This window comes from Ammodytes marinus (genome assembly GCF_949987685.1).
Source record: "Ammodytes marinus genome assembly, contig: scaffold_79, whole genome shotgun sequence".
Taxonomy (NCBI): domain Eukaryota; kingdom Metazoa; phylum Chordata; class Actinopteri; order Uranoscopiformes; family Ammodytidae; genus Ammodytes; species Ammodytes marinus.
In genome coordinates this window covers 150,001-170,000 of record NW_027648563.1, presented here as the reverse complement: position 1 = coordinate 170,000, position 20,000 = coordinate 150,001, and the positions used below count along the sequence as shown (strand labels likewise).

General features: G+C 38.5%; 1 protein-coding gene across 1 annotated transcript in view; it reads left to right on the top strand.

The window, feature by feature from the left end:
• Positions 1-473: 473 nt before the first annotated feature.
• LOC307270369 (uncharacterized protein) overlaps positions 474-20,000 on the top strand; it is a gene marked incomplete at its 5' end in the record, with an annotated part of 21,950 nt that continues 2,423 nt past the window's right edge. The window contains 3 exons of the mRNA XM_080054256.1: positions 474-628; positions 3,009-3,164; positions 3,739-3,841. Coding sequence (XP_079910382.1) covers positions 474-628; positions 3,009-3,164; positions 3,739-3,841 — 414 coding nt within the window. The remainder of the gene's footprint in view (positions 629-3,008; positions 3,165-3,738; positions 3,842-20,000) is intronic.

Sequence of the window (20,000 nt, the reverse complement as noted above, 5' to 3'; positions counted from 1 at the left end):
TGTGAAAAATAAAAGACACATTGTAGTATGGGCTTTCTCTCTCTCTCACACACACATATACACACACACACACACACACACACACACACACACACACACACACACACACACACACACACACACACACACACACTGTCCTACCTTCCCTAAAACCCTTTTTCGTTTCCTCATTTTCTCTCACACCCTCCCCCCCACACACACACACTGTTTACTGTGGGCCTACGTGAAGTATTTCCTCCTCCCACTGCGCACTGAACACTTCCAGTAATAATCTGTCCGTTGCCTATATAAGGAAATGAACACACACACACACACACACACACACACACACACACACACACACACACACACACACACACACACACACACACACACACACACACACACACACACACACACACACACACACAGAGAGAAACCAAACCAGCACAGCCAGGCACAACACACGCAAACGCCACCAAGTTTATCTCGCCATGAACGAACTATTAACAGGCGAAGAAGAAGAAGAAAAACACATTAAAACATTTGCAGAAGAAGAAGATGTTTCGGTGGAGGACTCGTCTGATTTAAACCAGAAAGCAGCAACTCTAATAACGGTCGAAGTGCAACGTGACGCTCCAGTCCCAAGGTGCGTCAACACACACACACACACACACACATACACGCATACACACACACACACGCACGCACACACACACACACACACACACACACACACACACACACACACACACACACACACACACACACACACACACACACACACACACACACACACACACACACACACATACAAAAATCATGAGCCCACGATACATAGTCAGCATCAGAGCCGGCCCAAGCTTTCATGGGGCCCTAAGCGGAATTCGATCACGGTCCCCCTCCAATGTTAGTGCTGGCTAAATGATTGACTTTTGTCGAATTTCATTCACACACCCAGTGTTTTTTGCTATTGCCTCCAATGTCCAGCTGGAGGGAAATAGCAGCCAACCGAGATCCCGACCGTCCTAGGGGGGTCCGGGGGTGTGCCCCCCCGGGAGATTTTTTTTACCTTTTTAAGATGAAATGCATGAACCTGGTGCAGTTTGAGAGGAAAATTAAGAGGCTAAATCTGAGGAATTTTGTGTGAAAAAATAACTGGGTCGGATGAATTAGAAGCTATTGAAGAAAGACGCATGGATTTTCCATAAAAATATTAATTTAAAATAAATATTATGGAGGGTCCTCTGGGTTGGGTTTGGTGCTCTTTTTCTTTAACGGGACATATTTCTCTGTAATATAATGAATGCATTTAAATGCAGTGAGAGGAACGAAGCAGAAAAACTCTGTTGTCCAGCTACTGTATCTTTTTTTTCCACAGACGAGGCTGAAATAGGCTGTAGACTATACACAGTGCATGGGCAACTGAGGGCAGCCCCATTTTCAAATGTTTTATATAAACTCAATACACACTGTGGATGGACGTGATCAGTTAACCTCGGATTACCTCCCAGATTAACTGATTCAAGTATTAGGCTTAATAACCATCCAGACCAAAACGTTGTATTCCTTTTTTCATGGAGGAGAACTTACATGTGATGTGCATGATGTTGATATCAAACACACACACTCAGGTCGGGGGCCCTAAGCGACCGCATAGTTCGCTTATGCCTCGGGCCGGCTCTGGTCAGCATAATAGTCATAAACCTATTCATGCGATGTTCCTTTCAGTTTCTATGATGACGTGTTCCTACAGCTGCTTGCCACGTGACCCTACCTTTAACTCATCGGTGTATCTCCCTCCTTGCCTCCCTCTCTCTCTCTCTCTCTCTGATTCTGAGGCATGGGTTAATAGGAATTTATGTTAATGTTCATGTAAAATAATGAATATTTGAATAAAGTATTTTTGTAAAATCTCAAAAAAATCTCTCTCCCTCCCTCTCTCCCTCCCTGCCTCTCTCTCTCTCTCCCTCTCCCTCCCTCCCTCTCCCCCCCAGCTGTTTCTTCTCACATATTGGCCTTTATATCTCAAACGATGCATTGCCTTTTTTGTTTATTTATTTTTAATTCTCGGAGAAGACGAGATGCAAGAAGAGAGCTCATAATTACGCATGCGCTGAAAAGCTTAAAAAAAAAAACATACAACAAGCACAGGGGAGTATGGTCTGGTCCACTACCATAGTAAACACATAGAAGGTTAAAGGTGTGTAATATGACATCATCAAGTAAATTCTAGAATGCAACGCTCCCTGGGTAACCCCACCCCTTTTGAATAATAACAGAAACTACAGTGGCCTTCAAGGACAAGAACAATTCTAAATTTTAAACAATGCACCTGATGACATTCCAACTATGACACTTTCAAGATGGCGGCACTAGGCCTTGGTCCAAAATATGCAGAAATATGGACGTATATGAGACCCTTTCTAAGGGGAAAAAAAATAATTCAAAATTTTTTTTTCAGCTATTATGCACTGAATTAAATGTACTTATGGATATTATAATTACTTTCTACAAAATCTGCTAGGAAATAAAACCCAAAATTCTACACACTGCAGCTTTAAAAAAGGAGAATACATAACAATATAACAATATTATGATGTGCAAAATGAGCAATGTGCAAAAAACTAATCAGTAGCCCTAAGGCAAGACAAGGCAAGTTTATTTCTATAGCAGACACTAGGCCATTCAAAGTGCTTTACAGGGGCAAGATTAAAACACATAAAACACATTAGAAAAGCAAAGGAATAGAAATAAAACATTTAAGGAGAGTTAAGAGACTACACTAGTACATTTTGGATAATTTCCACCAACCGACCCCCATTCAAAACTAATTGAATAGCCCTGTGGTCTATGGCAAGTTTATTTCTATAGCACAATTCAGAAACACAAGGCCATTCAAAGTGCTTTACAGGGGCAAGATTAAAACACATAAGACACATTAGAAAAGCGAATGAATAGAAATAAAACATTTTAAACGCTAGTAAACAGCCTATCTATTGCCTCTCTCTCCCTCTCTCTGTCTGCAGGTTTACGCGCTGGCGGCTCGAGGGGTTGGAGCGCCACCACCTGGTCAAACGGCTGAACTGCAGCTGCGTCTCTCTGTTCGACAGCGGCAATGACGTCACGATCAACCGCGCTATGAGGAATCTCTTCCTCTTCGCCCTGTGTCTGTCTGTAGCGCAGTAAGATACTTTCAGTTTTACTTCCTTATGCAGTGGTGTGTGTGTGTGTGTGTGTGTGTGTGTGTGTGCGTGTGTGTGTGCGTGTGTGTGTGTGTGTGTGTGTGTGTGTGTGTGTGTGTGTGTGTGTGTGTGTGTGTGTGTGAATACTTGGGGGAACTATATGATCACCAGAACACACACATATAATGGCCTGTCTTAATCTAAATTATGGAGCAAGCGGATAAATTTAAGGAATACTTCACCCATACGGAACCGGTGTTCTATCATTATAAAATCATTATAATAATATAATGAATGAGGTTTTTCTTCCCTCAGTCTTCCCTTGGCCCAGCTGTCCTGTTAATCCTAACCCCACATTCTCCCATGTGTGATGTCACACTAGTAAAATGTAGGGTTAGACAGTGAGACCATAACACACTCTTTCTGCCTTTTCTCAGGCTAGGATGAACCGATTTCTAAAAATGTTTGCACATTTATACAACATAGGATCTCAGGGTTCAATACACCTTCATATTCCCGCCGGTGAAGTAGGTCTTTAATATAATAGATTTGTTTATTCTTTTCTTCTCCACAGCGTTCTAATCTTTGGATCCAGTTTGAAAGTTAATCCTTCTGGAGATTACGTCGTCGATGTGGAGCGGAGGAGCTTTCACTACAACCCTGCACCTCTTGTTCAGGTTTGAAATGTTATTTATTTTTTACTGTAGGGTGGATAACTTGAAATTCCAATTTCCCCTGAATACAACTTTGCTATTAGATAATTTATTAAAGCAGCTACGAGGAACTTTTAAAAAAAAATATTTCTGAAACAGTCTCATTTTCCCCTCTGATGATCATAAATGACATGTAACAGCAAACGAGACCATCAGTGCAAAGAACGCTATTTTTTTATATAGTTTTTCTTTATGCCTTTGTCATGGGCCAACACATTCTCATTCCGAACGCGTCGATAAGCTCCGCTTGGTCAGGGGCTTTTGGCGTCAGCTGCTATCGCAAAAGGGTACCCGTGTGCGTCTTCATTCCACGCAGGGGGGTTCTCAACTCATTTCAATGTAACCCCTCCGCGGCATATATGAAGCCAAGGGAACGCGCATATTAACCCGATGGCATCTTATAGAGACGCTATGAGCATTCATCCCATTGGCTAACGGACGAACCGATGGCTGCACATAGAGACTACTTAAAGCATTCATCCCATTGGCTAAAGGAGCACCTGAAATCATGAAGTATTCTCACTGTCAGTGTTTACATTAAACGTGTTTCTAATTACATTTCTAGCGAGAAATATACCTTTTACTTGCATAATCTTCAGTCAGTGAATGTGTCTGATCTTTAGTTTGATAGTTATAAGGAATATTTTATGGTCTCGCTTGCCCATTCGCTTGCCACACGTTTCAATGACGTCAGGTTGCTAGGGACGCTGCTATCGCTAAACAAGCAGCTCACATGTTTTCCGCTGTTGTGTTAATAAACTGTTACTTTATGTAACTTTTAATGATATCATCTTATTAGAAACACATGTATCTGAGTGCAAGGGTGACGTGTTGTTTAGATTGCTGATAGGTTAGCCTGCTGCATCCACATCCTTCTAAACAGTTGTTAGCATTAGCCTAGCCCGGCCGAACAGGAAATGGTAACAGCGAGGAAGGAAGAAGAAACCTGCTCGCCGAGTCAAGAGCTCACGCCTGTTTGCATAGCTGGAGGACCACCAACCATGCTACCAACAGGGGGCGACCATGGGGGCGACCATTGATGTCAATGTCAACATTACAGCAAACAAAGAAAAAGATTAGTATCTTTCGATCTGGTAAGTTGAGCATGCGTCAGATGCTGTTTTAATTTATTAATATCTTTGTTTGAAAGGGGTTTTATAAGATTGTCCATTGATGTTGTCATGCTATGTATATTTATGTAGCTGTAAAATAGAAAGCAACTAATGTTAGACTTAGTTAAAACGTAGGATAACGTCAACAAGTTCAACTATAGCCTTTTACTTGATAGCTAACGTTAGCTGCTATATTTTTTTTAAATTTTATTTAAACATTGTTGTGTACAAAGTCAGTTAGAAATACATATACTGAAGGTTGATATAACCTAAACAGCATCTTCGTAAATGGTCATTAGTTGTTAAAAACAATTATATATCTTGTCAGAGGACGATAAAAAGCATAATATATAATAATATGAAAGTATGAGCCTTAGGACAACATAGTTTTAATAATCTGTTTACATTATCTAAAAGGCTATCCCTTACAGGAGCATAAGGTGCATATAAAGGTAAATAGGCAACTTCAAAGGAAGGAGAAATACTTTCAAGCATATACATTTAAACAAAAATTAAACACATATATCCACATGAAAATGTAATTATAGTAAAATAGGGAAATAATAAAAATCTAAGCAACATTAGATCATTTTTACAGGTTCATTTTCATTGAGCACTTCTTTTAATCACCGTCTAGTCTATTATCTGAACGAGCCCCACGCGAATTGGACGGAAATCACATTTGAAAAAACATAATAAATATTGATGTCAGTGAGGTTGTAATGTGTTCATTCGAGCAGGTTAAGAGCAAAGGATCTCTTCCTCTACTTAAATTTAAGCTGGTTTAAAAGGAGAAATAAAATACCTGATTTAATCTAATCAAAAGTAGTTGCCTGAGGTTACGGCTTGTGATCTGCCAGCCAGTGTGTTCCTGGTGTGTGCAACCACATCCGGTGTGGCCCTAACGTTACAGGACCCTTTTATTCTCATCCATCTTTATTCAGTAATAAGGTCATTATTAAGGTCAAGTCTTCATTATTTTATTGTAAGTGTGATCTATTCGGAAAAGGTCCATTTTAAAAATCGCTATTTGGTTCTAGCCTGTATTTAACCTAAACTATAATGTTGTACTGTGGGGCTTTTCCTTAACTTAAAGCGGCTACGAGTAACATTTAAATATCTTTTAAACAGCCTCATGTTTCCTCTGATAATCATAAATTACCTTTAACAGCAAACCAGACCATCAGTGCAAAGAAAGACGTTTTTAAATAGTTTTTATTACTGCTTTTGGTCTGGTCGCACACCCAGTCCGATTTTCGGTTCGCTCGTGCAGGCTCTATGGTCACATATCCATATTGGTCGCAGATTTCAGTGTGGCGCAGCAACATGATTTGAGAAGCCTATCCCTCCAGGTGAGGGAAGGGGAGCGGGAGCCTTGTTTGAGACAGTGGGGCGACTGTGGCTCAGTTGGTAGAGCGGGTCGGCCGATGATCAAAGGGTTGGAGGTTCGATCCCCGCCCTGCCACCTGTGTCATAGTTTTTGTGTCCTTGGGCAAGACACTTCACCCACCTTGCCTCGTGTGAATGTTGATAGTTAGCCTGCTATCGGTGTATGAATGTGTGTGTGAATGGTAACGTGTAAATGGGAACAGGTCTCCCTTGCAAAAGAGTCTTCGGACTCAATGGGATATACCTGTATAAATAAAAAAAAAGAGTTATTTGTCGTCATAATGACTGATAACGGGGCTGAACCATCAAAGAACAAAATTAAAATGCAATGAAGAAAAGCTAAAAGGGAGAGTGATATAGGCTACGGGGGACGAGGGCGTTGCCAAGCAACGTGTATACAATTTCACGAGAGCGAAACTAGACTGCAGTGTTTACTCCTAAATGAATGAGCGGTTGGTACTAACACAAAGTTTGCTTTGCTAAATAGTCATTATTTACATCAACAACACAAACACATTACCTCATCGTGATCCATACTAACTGCCGTCTCTCGTTCATTCGCTTTCTGTGAGGACACGTCTTTCAGCTCCGTGAGAGAGAGTAGTTAGGTGACACTGCTGCATCAACTTATTGCAATCAGGTGTGTGTGGCAGTGACTGACATTAGTTGATGCAGTGTCAAAACCACTCTCACGGAGCCGAAAAGAGTCCTCACACTTTCAACACACGGACATGCACTATATTGCGCCCTTCTCAGTTCACACTCGCACGCCTGTCACGCGCTAGTAAACAGCTTTGCGACAGCGGGCGTCGTAAAAATACTACCGCTTTTGTCCAAAGGGGACGCCAACGTGCCATGTTACTCGTAGTGGCTTTAAGGCTTACACATCCCTGACAAAAGTTAATAATCGTGAATGATCATGTTGACTTAACAATGTACTGATTTTATGTCAATAATTCAGCTAGGTTAAGTAGATATCAACTGTAATTCTGAATGAGACTAAACATGGATGGTTGAAGAGAAGGTCCATTAAGCATCATTTTACATTCTCTTTTAACAGTTCTGCATTTCTAACGTAATATTTCCTGGAAGTCTTGTTGCAAGATAAATAATAGTGTTTTCATTTTCCTCTGTTTTACAGATCCCGTCTTTTCCTGCTCTTTAATATCGATAGATTTTAATTCACAAAAAACAACGGCTGGCCACCCCCTTCTATAATACATAAAAAGATAGACGATAAACACACGCATCACGCAACAAGCATATACTCACTCACTTGGTGATATGCCACTGTTAAGGCCTTTGCACACCGGGCGTGTTTTATTCGTGCGATTAATCCGTTAATTAACGAACGTATACAGAGTCAATACAAGCTTCCACACCAGCGCCGTCATTTCGCATTGCAAATTTGCGTTTTTTATTTTTTCGAACTGAGTTCGATTTTTCTGGGACGTCGCTTCTAAAGTGAGACGCGTCAAAATTCACATTTCAAAACATTCGCTTTTACTTTGCGTTTATTCGCGTCGCGCCCGGTGTGCAAAGGCCTTTAGACATTTTTCTAATAATTTCAGCTAGTCTTTAATCTTGTGCTGACAGATAAAGTGGCTCCTGTAATCCACCAGATATCCACCAGTTAATATCACACCATTTCTTTTCAACAGAGCCAAAGTCCATACTATGATTATGACATGCTGACCATACATGCCATTGGGTGATACAAGCGGAAGCAAGATGGTCTACATCTTGCTTTGTCTTGCAGATATGTCGAGGTATGTGCCAAATTACATGAAAAACATCTGGTTTACTGACCATATTAACAAACAACTAATTTTCTGAATGGGCTCTTAATCACAAAAAACATTTTATGATATTTCAAAGTTGACAATGAGAATGTTGTGCCAAAAGCTGGGTTTTTTGTTGTCTTTCTTTAACTGCAGACTTTGCAAAAGGCTGAGGCTGCGTCTCAGAAATTAACCGATTTGTGCAGTGACCTTGACTGCCCTGAGGACATGGTGCACTAGTGGGTAGAAGAGTGGTAAAGTATTTTCTAAACATTTTTCTATGTAGTTTTAGACTTAAAGCCACTACGAGTAACTTTGTCCGTTGGCGGCCCCTTTGGACAAAAGCGGTAGTATTTTTACGACCCCAGCTGTCGCAAAGCTGTTTTCTAGCGCGTTCCGTCCGTGCGAGAGTCAAATGAATAGGACACAATATAGTGCATGTCCGTGTAGCCTATTGAAAGTGTGAGGGCACCGGACTCTTTTCGGCTCCGTGAGAGTGGTTAGTGACTCTGCATCAACTAATGCCAGTCAGAGCCAAACACACCTGATTGCAATTAGTTGATGCAGCAGTGTCACCTAACTACTCGTCTCTCACGGAGCTGAAAGATTACGTGTCCTCACAGAAAGCGAATGAACGAGAGACGGCAGTTAGTAGGCTATGGATCACGATGAGGTAATGTGTTTATGTTGTTGTAAATAATGACTATTTCAGATGAATAATGGTAATCTGATGATGGTGAAGCAAAGTAAACTTTGTGTTAGTACCAACCACTCATTCATTTAGGAGTAAACACTGCAGTCTAGTTTGTTCCGGTTCGCTCCCGTGAATGTTTACACATTGCTTGGCAACGTCCTCCTCCCGCCCGTCTATCACTCTCCCTTTTAGCTTTTCTTCATTGCATTCTTTTTTATTTCTTTGATGGTTCAGCCCCGTTATCAGTCATTATGACGACAAATAACTGTCTCAAACAAGGCTCCCGCTCCCCTTCCCTCACCTGGAGGGATAGGCTTCTCAAATCGCGTTGCTGCGCCACACTGAAATCTGCGACCACTGAAAATCTGGGTGTGCGACCAGACCAAAAGCAGTAATAAAAACTATATAAAAACGTCTTTCTTTGCACTGATGGTCTCGTTTGCTGTTAAAGGTAATTTATGATTATCAGAGGAAACATGAGGCTGTTTAAAAGATATTTAAATGTTACTCGTAGCTGCTTTAAGTACTACTGTATAACATAAGTATGAAATATTAAATACAAATGCTACGGAAAAGCTTGTGGTAGAATTGAAATTTGTTCTCAAGTCATGGCATGTAGTCGTTTTTCTAGTTTTCACTTGTTGTAGTAATAATCCTGAGAGGTTGGGTGCATTCACACTTTACAGGTTTGTCTTGATTGCAGTGAACCAGGCTTCATTTTTAAGGCTTGTTTTCGTCTGTCCCTGTGTGAAAGACCAAATAAGTGGACTTTGACTTGAACTAAAAGCTGTTACCATAGATTTTGGGCTTTAAATAAATAAACCTAAATGTTAATTTTTTTTTTTACCTAAAATTATTTTAATTTATAATGTCCCTGCTCCACTACAGGCAATTATATTATCCTTGTTTTTACTTCTATCCTTCAAAGAAAGCAAAGAGCCACAGAGTCAAGGCTCGCATGTGTCCTGGAGGAAGAGAGACCAGGATGGAAACATTGATCCCCCAAATTATTAGGAAGTATCGATCTGGTCAGAAAAATAAAATGGTTTTACTGTTCACAATTTTCAATGCACTCAGTCACTAATAATTTTTCCTCCATGTTTTGTGTTTTCAGTTAAGCCCCAGGGAGCTTCCAGAAGTGGACGAGCCACAGGCGACGGAGATTTCTCAGGAGGTCCCTAGTCTTGGTATGCATATTTAATTGTGAAATCTTGTATACAGTCAACCTTAGCCACACATTAAATATTGTTTTTTTTTATTAATAGATCAGTGTAACTGACTCCTTTTTCCCCATATAAGATAAACAGCTTCAGAATCTCAGAGAGCTTCTGAGTTCGGTTACTGTCCCAGCATCAGCAGAACAGGAGGAGGACACACCAACGGTATGTTTCCTCTTCCTTTTGCTTTTTGTATCCCACCAGAAGGTGATGGGATGTCAGGCATGGAAATGGTTTACTATTATCCTTATGTGCTGTGATATTCAGTATTGGTCAAATATGATTTTCTGTTTTCAGGTCCATACAACTTGTGCTTGCCCACTGTGTGCTGTCCAAATTGTTCCTACAAATGGACCCTGGGGAAGAGAATTCTCAGAGGAAAAATTGTAAAAAGATGAACCGGAGGGCTGATAGCTTAGAAATACTTTGTGTTTTCTCTTTATTAGTATTAGTTGGGTTTAGGAAAAGGAAGTCCTAGATCCGACAGTCCAATGCGTGGCTCCATCTTTTCTTTTCTTTTAACCAGTCCTCTAGACACTTGTAGTTTTGAGTTTGTTTAATAAATTGTATTGTATTATTTAATAAAACTTAAATTTGGTTTCTGTGTCTTTAATCTTATATGTTGCTGGTCACTAAGCACCAGCCAAACAGTGTTTTGGGGAGGTAACAGTCATGTAGTCACTGTAGAACAGAAACAGATGGTATTGCTAACTTTCATACTTTGTGTTGCAAATGTAGATGACTTTGAGTAGATGACTTTTTGAGGTTTTTGTATGTTAAATCTATTTAAGACATTACTATTATAATAAGCAGTGTGGTTGTCTCTAACATAGCAACATTTGCTCAAAGTTGTATTTTATCTGGTGAAATGCATGAAAACATACCCTACATGTCAGTAGGCATAACTCACCCACCTACTTGCAGCTATACTCAATGCTTTAAACTCAATGTATGCTGAAATAATATACAATTGTTAATTTATTAACTTAACTTAACTTAATTTATTAAGTCATGGCAGCATTAGGGTTATCACGTGTCTCATTTACAACTTACAAACTAAATTATTCAGAGACCACTCAAATTCTCCATGACTTCCAATTTGTTTTGATAAATGAAAGTGGACCGGTGGATGAGAGGGAGAACGAGGAGGAAGAGATGCGGATGAAGAGAAAAAGATGCAGAGGGAGACTTTCCATGAATTAATGTAGAGATGCTGATTTGACTCATTTTCATTTGTCTCCATTGTGTTGTTATGGACGCCGAAAGTACATTCACGTTATTTTCATTTCCAACTCAAACAGGAACATTTACTAACTCTAAACGTAACTTTAGGGCAACAGTTGTCCTTCAATACCGAGAATACATTTCATTCTTATTTATTGTTTACTTTTGCCAAGGAAGAAGTAGTAGACACAACAATAAATGACTGGGGCAGTGGGCTTCCTCCGCTGCACTACCAAGGGGCATGCGGACGAGTTCCGCGAGGCGGGCCATTAGGCGACTTCCGCCGGGCATAGTTGTGGCGGAACTAGCGCGTTCGGCAACGGTTTTAACACTTCTGCCCAAAATATCTTAAATAGACAACATATCAACCTTTTTTTAAGTGAGATGAAATGGCTTTAATGTTATAATGAGATCGGCTTCCCTAAATATGTCATATAAGATCCAATAAATCTATTTTATCTCAACCCTAATTTGCAAACAACCAGAACTACTGACCCAAATACCCCATTTGTACAATACCAGCCAATATTTCACAAACAAACCATTATTTGTAATGTAGAACTTATATTGCAGTGTATCAACAAGTTCGGCAGTTCCCTACAGTTTATGTCTGTAACAGATAAGTTATATATGTATTACACAAATATTTAACCCCAACCCAGCTCGAAAACGAGAAAAACTACAACTATGGCTAACTACAGTATTTGAGTGCATGACGCATCGCTGGGAAATGTAGTTTTATAAAAAGATTTATTTGTTTTCATTAATTGGAACTTGAATTATTCTAAATTGAGAGTACTGTGAGGTGTTTCATGTGATGCTTTACACATTTATGTAATCTGATTTAAAATATCTTATAATTAAATGGTTGAAATGTTATGTAAACTATAAATTACCCAAATGTTATATTGCCCCTAGGTGTGTATTATATCACATTATAGCCCAGGCCTGGACATTTCCATAACTGTTAGTTCCATGTCTGTACGACCTTTTGAAGCTGAATTATGAGCCTTCAAGCATGCACTAAGGTCAAGGTTCAAAGGTCAGTATTTCTGAGTAGGAGCCCAGTAGAATCCTCACACTGACACAATGTTACATTGTAGGTCGAGACCTTTCCAACAATATATTTTGTTTACCTCTAAGACAAAGATTTAAAATTTCTCATTTCATGGACACAGCATATCAAGCCTATTGAAGCCTACGCTTCAGACAGCGTCTGTGTGTGTCCATAAAATGTGAAATATTTTCAATAGATAGAGATGGTAAATGAGAGACAGAGTTGATAGATAGATGTATAGAGATAAGAGAGATGATAGATAGATTGATTATTCTGTCCCCTGTCAGATTATTACCCTCAAAGTGCTATGGATGGCTTGTCAGATATTGAAAATTGTATGAGAAAATTAAAAATGTGTTTCACAGTTTTAACAAAATGCAGCCTACAGTTGGAAAGGCCTCGACCTGGAGAGTAATATGTCACTATGAATAGTCTACCTTTAGCCTACATGTTTCCTGTTTTGAAATACGGAGGAGAAGGGGATGATGTGGTCCTTATTTAATCCACTGCCCATGTTTAAGGGAATGATGTCTACTGTCTCATTTTGCTTTATTTGTATTTATATATTTTAAGATTTTACTTAAACATTGGAGGGACAAATAAACAGATGAGACATATTGCTGCAGACTATTGTAGCTGGAAAAATGGAAAGAGCTCACTTTTTTCTTATTTCTTAAAATAAGCCCTCATATTGATGGCCTATTTATTTTATACTTGTGGATTTTGTGACATGATGGTAATATGATTCAAGGGAATCTCAATGTGTGAAGTGAAGGTGTTTGTCTAATTTTGTTTTTATTGCTTAGGCCTTAGCCTGTCCTTTACTGCAGGTAAAGAGGACATCCATGATGTAAATCAGGGGTCACCCACACAGTGCCCGCGGGCGCAGGTAGCCCAAGGACCATATGAGGCGCCCGCAGGCCTATTCTAAAAATAGCATAATAATCTGTTTCCACCTTTTTTAAGTCATTGTTGATCATTATTGTGAGAAATCATCAACATGATCAGTGTCGTCACATCATTAATCATTAATAATAATATATAACTAAAAGCAAACTGAGCAGATGTGTTATTTCAGAAGAGTGTGTCAAACTGGGTGCCCTTCGTATGACTCAGTACCCATGAAGTAGCCCTCAGGTTCAAAAAGGCTGGTGACCCCTGATGTAAATGAACACATAGACAGACAACTCAGGATGTTGAGAAACAATGACCACATATGCCTACAATTTATTTTTAAATTCCTCTTTTATTCTTTTGTTTCATAATTGTTGTCTGTACATTAGGCCTAAATGTATTGTATGCCCTTAGTTATAATTCAGTTAAGTGCTATATGAACTATATTATTTAATAGGCTACACAGACAAATAGACGAGATGGCACAGCGAAGACACAATTCTATAGGTAGTTTTTGTGAGACATGTTAAGTATATCAATAACAAAATCTCATCATGGGAATTCACTTCCGGTCTACGCATTTGCAGTTCAGCGCCACATTTACCTCTGCAAGTGACGTAATTAACTTTTTTTTTTCTTTTTTTATAATAAACAAATTCATCGTCTAAATTATTGAGTTAATTAAGTAAAAAAGTGAAGTTTAATATTAACAATATTGGTTGATTGATATAAATGGGGGAAGAAAAATTAAGTGACTACTGAAAGGTTCAATGCCTATACCAGCCTTGGATGTTTGTACTTGTGTACTGTTACATCTACATTGTAGACAGAAAGCATGTGGACTAAATGGCAATAACTGGTTCATCGCTCCCTTTGGCATTACCTTACCTTGTCCCAGGTTTTTCATTCCACAGCCCTGGCATAAAATGTCAGATCATTCAATTATGAGGATGATACCAGAATATATTTCACAGTTATTTTTGTAAGCAAGGAGTATGCTTATTTTTTCCCAGTTGTTGACTTAAAACCTTGAACTTATTAAAAGCAAACATCAACATGGAAATTGACAGTGTGGAAAATGCGTCCGGCCGACGGCCTTCGTTCTCTAATGGGATTGAAACTGAAAGTGTTCTTCGGCACCATGTACACTATTCTTTTCCAGTAGGCCTAGGTGGCTGGATAATTTAACAACCAACTGTGTGATAAATGTATATTAATTAAACAAAAATATCCAAACTTATTAAATTCAATTAATGCATGTTGGGGCTAATGGTGATATAATAACTACTAACCCCTCTCTTTGGCATCATCTTACATTGGGTGTCATTCCACCAAGCATAATACATTTAGATCATGTGCATGTATATGAAGATGAGTGTTAAGAAAGGGGACAAATTGGTTTGCAGCAAGAGCAGGGTGCAAAATGAAGTAGACTGATGTATTTAACACTTAGTAAAATGTCTTGTAGTAAGAATTATATAAATAATAGGTGGCTTAATCTAAATATTCCAATAGAAAATAAAATCACTAAATGCTTATGTTTTTGCAAAAGTGCACCCATTTAGTACTTCAATTGACCAACTGTAGACAATCATAAAAATCAAGTGTATAGGAACAGTACCAGAAAAAGTAAAGACGTATTTCAAAGTTAGTTATTTCCCAAAGGTTTTAGAATGTAGTTACATAAAAGAATGAACTCAATTCAATCAATTCAATTATCTTTATGTAGCGCAACATCAAAACAGAAATCAAATAGAGGTGGTCCAGAACAAACTCTTAAATGTACAGACAACAAAAAGGAACAACTACACCAACAAGGAACGACTGATGGAGCCTCTGGTCGGGTGGTCATCCGTCTAAACTGGCTGGGTCTCGAGAAAGAGACAGGGTTAGAGGCACAGCAAGAGAGGGAGAGAGGGAGACACAATAATAATAACATTAGTAATTGACTAATAATAGCACCCAAAGCCGCTGCTTTGCGTCAAGGATGCTCTGGTACATTGAGAGGGAGACACAGCAACAATAACAAAACAAACAGTAACAATAACATTAGTAATTGACTAAAAGTAGCACCCACAACCGTGCTACTATAAGTAGCACCTCCACCGTATTTACTGTTAAAGTGCTCCGAATCATCTGGCATAAAAAAGGCTTAAAATGCATCGGTGATTTATTTATTAATGATCTATTTGCTAATTTTTCCCAATTGACAAAACATTTTGGTATCGAAAAGACAAATTTTTTCCGATTTCTGCAAATCAGGCATTTTACGCAGAAGTTAATTCCCCAATTCCCTTATAAACCGCCAGCCAATCATGTCGATTTGTTTCTTTCTGTAAACCCCACATTAAAAGGCTCAATTTCTATGTTTTTGGCATTGTAGCCAATCCATTTGGTGTTAGTTGATCAAAACAGCAATATAAAATACATTACCACACTGGATGTTGTTAACAAATGTGTTCCTCTGGCTCCCAGGAGTTTTTCCACCTCATCCCACTGTGAGACACACAGAAAAACATCATTAGGATAACATTGATATTAAGTGTTTGGGATAAATAGCACTATGGTGGCAGAGCCTCTCACAATGATACATGGAATCTTCATTCATGTATGTTATTAGTCTTTTTTTCATAATCCTAGATTTGAATGAGCAGTGTCAGTTAGAACATGTTATCCACATACTATAATTTGTATATATTATACACTTTTAATTGCATGAAAACATGCATTCCCCTGCCTATTTTTGTGGATGGAACAAAGACTAACTCAGAGTAACTGAGTTACCTAGAAAAGCATGATAAAAGTGCAAAATGGCATACAACGTTTTGAACAAATTGGAAACATTATATTGCTATTGCAGAGAGGGTAATTATAGTTGTGTGATGTTTAAATGATATCCAATGCACTACACTGGCCAAAAGCCTTACTGTCAGTTTTTCCCAAGCCAAAGTAAATTAAAATTCAGAAAACACTCACCATCCAGAGCAAGGATGCCACTGCACTAAGACCTCAGCACACTGTAACACAGAAAAAAAAAATTGTTCAGTTGTTTTGTTTATGTCGATAAGCTGTAGACACATCACAGCACACAGTAGGACTCTATTAGCCGTTTCCAATAGTTGCATTACAGTGAATTTCCATTTTGTCACAGTAGGTATATGGTAGTCAGCTTTAATGAAGAGTAGAAAAGGGCGAGAGGGCACATCAACATTTTTCTTAATGAAAGTGGTATAAAGCTTTAATGATCCTTGAACTCCGATAGATAACATTTTTAAGAACACAAAGTAAATGTCTTGTGTTTTTGTACACACCATACACTAAACTCTTACACATTTTGGACATTTTTTCAGTTAAGGTTCTGCTCCCTCAGTCATTTCTTGAGACTTTACTATTTGAGAAAAAATACTTTGAAACATCATTTATATTATATATTATATTTTCCTCAGGGAAGTATATAATAAAGCTTAACAATGTTTTTTCAAATGGCTGAATTGTGGTGGCCTACAAAAATGTTGAAATAAAAATTGTGTGGCGATCATCTGGAGAATACAAATACTGGCTACACTTTTTATACCTAGAAGCCTGTTCTGGGGCTCTGCCGCAAATTCATAATACTTTTTTTCCACTACAATAATGTATTTGAAATTTTGAGTGCACTGAGCCTATAAGTACTCTATGTAAGTGTACTTAAGAAAGAACCTGATTTCGGACTAGGGATGTGAACAATGTGACGATTCTCGATACGTTAAATCACATTCCCAAAAAGCCTCCGCCCGAGCAAAGCAGCGAGTGGAACGCTGTGACGGTCACCAAATCACCGGGAGACCTCGCCAGTGTGAGTGAGTGAGCCGCCATGCAGAAAAACTCTTTGGTTTGACGGCTACAATTATAGTCGGGGATATTCTGCCCGTTATAGTTGTCTAGGGGCACGGCTTCCGCGATCTGTTTGTATGTCTGGAGCCCGAATACACAGAGCCAGCAAACTGACTGTGCGAATTAAGGGACTGTACAGAGAGTCGCCTCCCTCCGTTAGTTTCTGTTTTCAGCCAAATAAGTTACATTCACCTCCGACTCATGGACAGCGTTTAGTTAAAGCATATAATTTTTATTATCAAAAAGGCTTTGATGCAAATTCTGAAGTCTGAACACACAGCGGCAGCAGTGTTGTTTTAAGGAAAGCGCAGTTTATCAGCACCACAACTACGTGGTGCTGCCGCAAAAAAATAGGCACACTTTTTTTGTCTGGCACAGTAAATAGATCGATTTGTCGATTCATGCCTCCGACAAGTCGACTCACAAATAATGAGTCATTTAAAATCCCTATTTCGGACACAGCAAATGTTTGACGTGTATAATGACATGTATTAGTGACCACATATTGAGCACCTTTTTAGCAGTTATAAACTACTTTAAGCTTTAAAATGTACCTGTAATCTGTAAATGGCATGCACTTGTTTGCTGGTGACATGCTACACATGACAGGCCATACATACCAGAGCTTGCATGGCTCCCACTGCACTTGCTTCATCTTCTGTCCCTGAAAAATAGAGAACTGTTTGAGTTACGATTCTCTGGATGGCATAACATGTAGCCCATTGCATTGAATTGAATATTTTACAACAGTTACAAAATACAGCCCCATCAACTGTTAAGCACTACAAAAAGTGGAGTCAGCGATCCCAGATTATGCTTGTTATTTTAATTGATCACCGAAACAACAAGAAACCCTTGACTAGGGGCAATCGTATGGGCACCTTCAGTGTGCAGTGTGGCCGCTCTAATCTGTTACTAAAAAAAAGGTAGATGCAGGATGTGTGTTCCGGGCCTAATACCTGTTCAATAGCATAGTTGTTACTGCTATCACTGACACCGTCCGTAGCTGAATGGTTAGATAAATGTTAGCAGACTTTGACCCAATCCCTTTGTTTAGATGCCCGTTTACAGAGCCTTAGCTACGTAAAAACACTGGGCTTTTTTTCAGCACAGACTCTTTACAAAATGTTGTTGTTCATGTATAAACATTTGCCTGGCTCACACCGAATACCTTGAACGTGCAATTAAAATCTAAATCTATCGGCACAATCATATCAAAACTAGCTCAAGCATGCCTCTTTTTGACAAATATATGTGGGGGGGATGTTTGAGTGGGATTGTTTACCTTAATAACTTTGCTCTTGGCTACTCTCTTCACAGGGTAAAACCCTTTCTCCCTGTCACGTGTTCACATTCTGAAAAGGAAAGTTAATTCATTAAATATTGAATCCACAAATTAAATCGTCTCAGTTTTTCTAACAGTGTAACTGTTATACATTTGACACATGATGCAAACTTAAAAGGTCACAGCCAATTTTAGATGTAAAAACAGACTTCAATACATCAATAAAAGTAGTAGACAAATGTTTGTATTTCTACACATTTACGCACCATTCCTTTTCCTTGGCACCCGTGGACTAGGACCAGGGTAGTCATGTTCCACACCATCATCTGTCAATTACAGGAACTCAAACTAGTCAATCCATCTACACCTCAGCAACTGATATTTTAACACAGTTCTAATATAGACCAGTTTTTGATTGAATGCAGCTAATGATTGACACTTGTTACAACTATGATGTGTTTTGAAATCGTATGGTCAGTATCGGTAAGAAAAAAACTATTGTCTTTGCTCTAAGTTTTATGCCAAGCTACAAAAATACACAAACAATCTGAGTCCTAAATAACGGAATTCAGGCATGGTTATAGGTACAGAAAATAGTTTAATTGCCTTTACACTAAGAAATCATTTTTATTTACTATATTGAATTTTAGTAGGTAGAATCACACCTATGTTATTCCATTCAGCCTGCACTGGCTGGAGCAAAAGTCCCAAAGTGTCCTGAAATTCACACTTGAGCACTTATCACAGTAATAAGTCGTCTCTAAGTTCGATTAAATCAGGTATTTTATTTCTCCTTTTAAACCAGCTTAAATTTAAGTAGAGGAAGAGATCCTTTGCTCTTAACCTGCTCGAATGAACACATTACAACCTCACTGACATCAATATTTATTATGTTTTTTCAAATGTGATTTCCGTCCAATTCGCGTGGGGCTCGTTCAGATAATAGACTAGACGGTGATTAAAAGAAGTGCTCAATGAAAATGAACCTGTAAAAATGATCTAATGTTGCTTAGATTTTTATTATTTCCCTATTTTACTATAATTACATTTTCATGTGGATATATGTGTTTAATTTTTGTTTAAATGTATATGCTTGAAAGTATTTCTCCTTCCTTTGAAGTTGCCTATTTACCTTTATATGCACCTTATGCTCCTGTAAGGGATAGCCTTTTAGATAATGTAAACAGATTATTAAAACTATGTTGTCCTAAGGCTCATACTTTCATATTATTATATATTATGCTTTTTATCGTCCTCTGACAAGATATATAATTGTTTTTAACAACTAATGACCATTTACGAAGATGCTGTTTAGGTTATATCAACCTTCAGTATATGTATTTCTAACTGACTTTGTACACAACAATGTTTAAATAAAATTTAAAAAAAAATATAGCCTTTCAGCTAACGTTAGCAATCAAGTAAAAGGCTATAGTTGAACTTGTTGACGTTATCCTACGTTTTAACTAAGTCTAACATTAGTTGCTTTCTATTTTACAGCTACATAAATATACATAGCATGACAACATCAATGGACAATCTTATAAAACCCCTTTCAAACAAAGATATTAATAAATTAAAACAGCATCTGACGCAT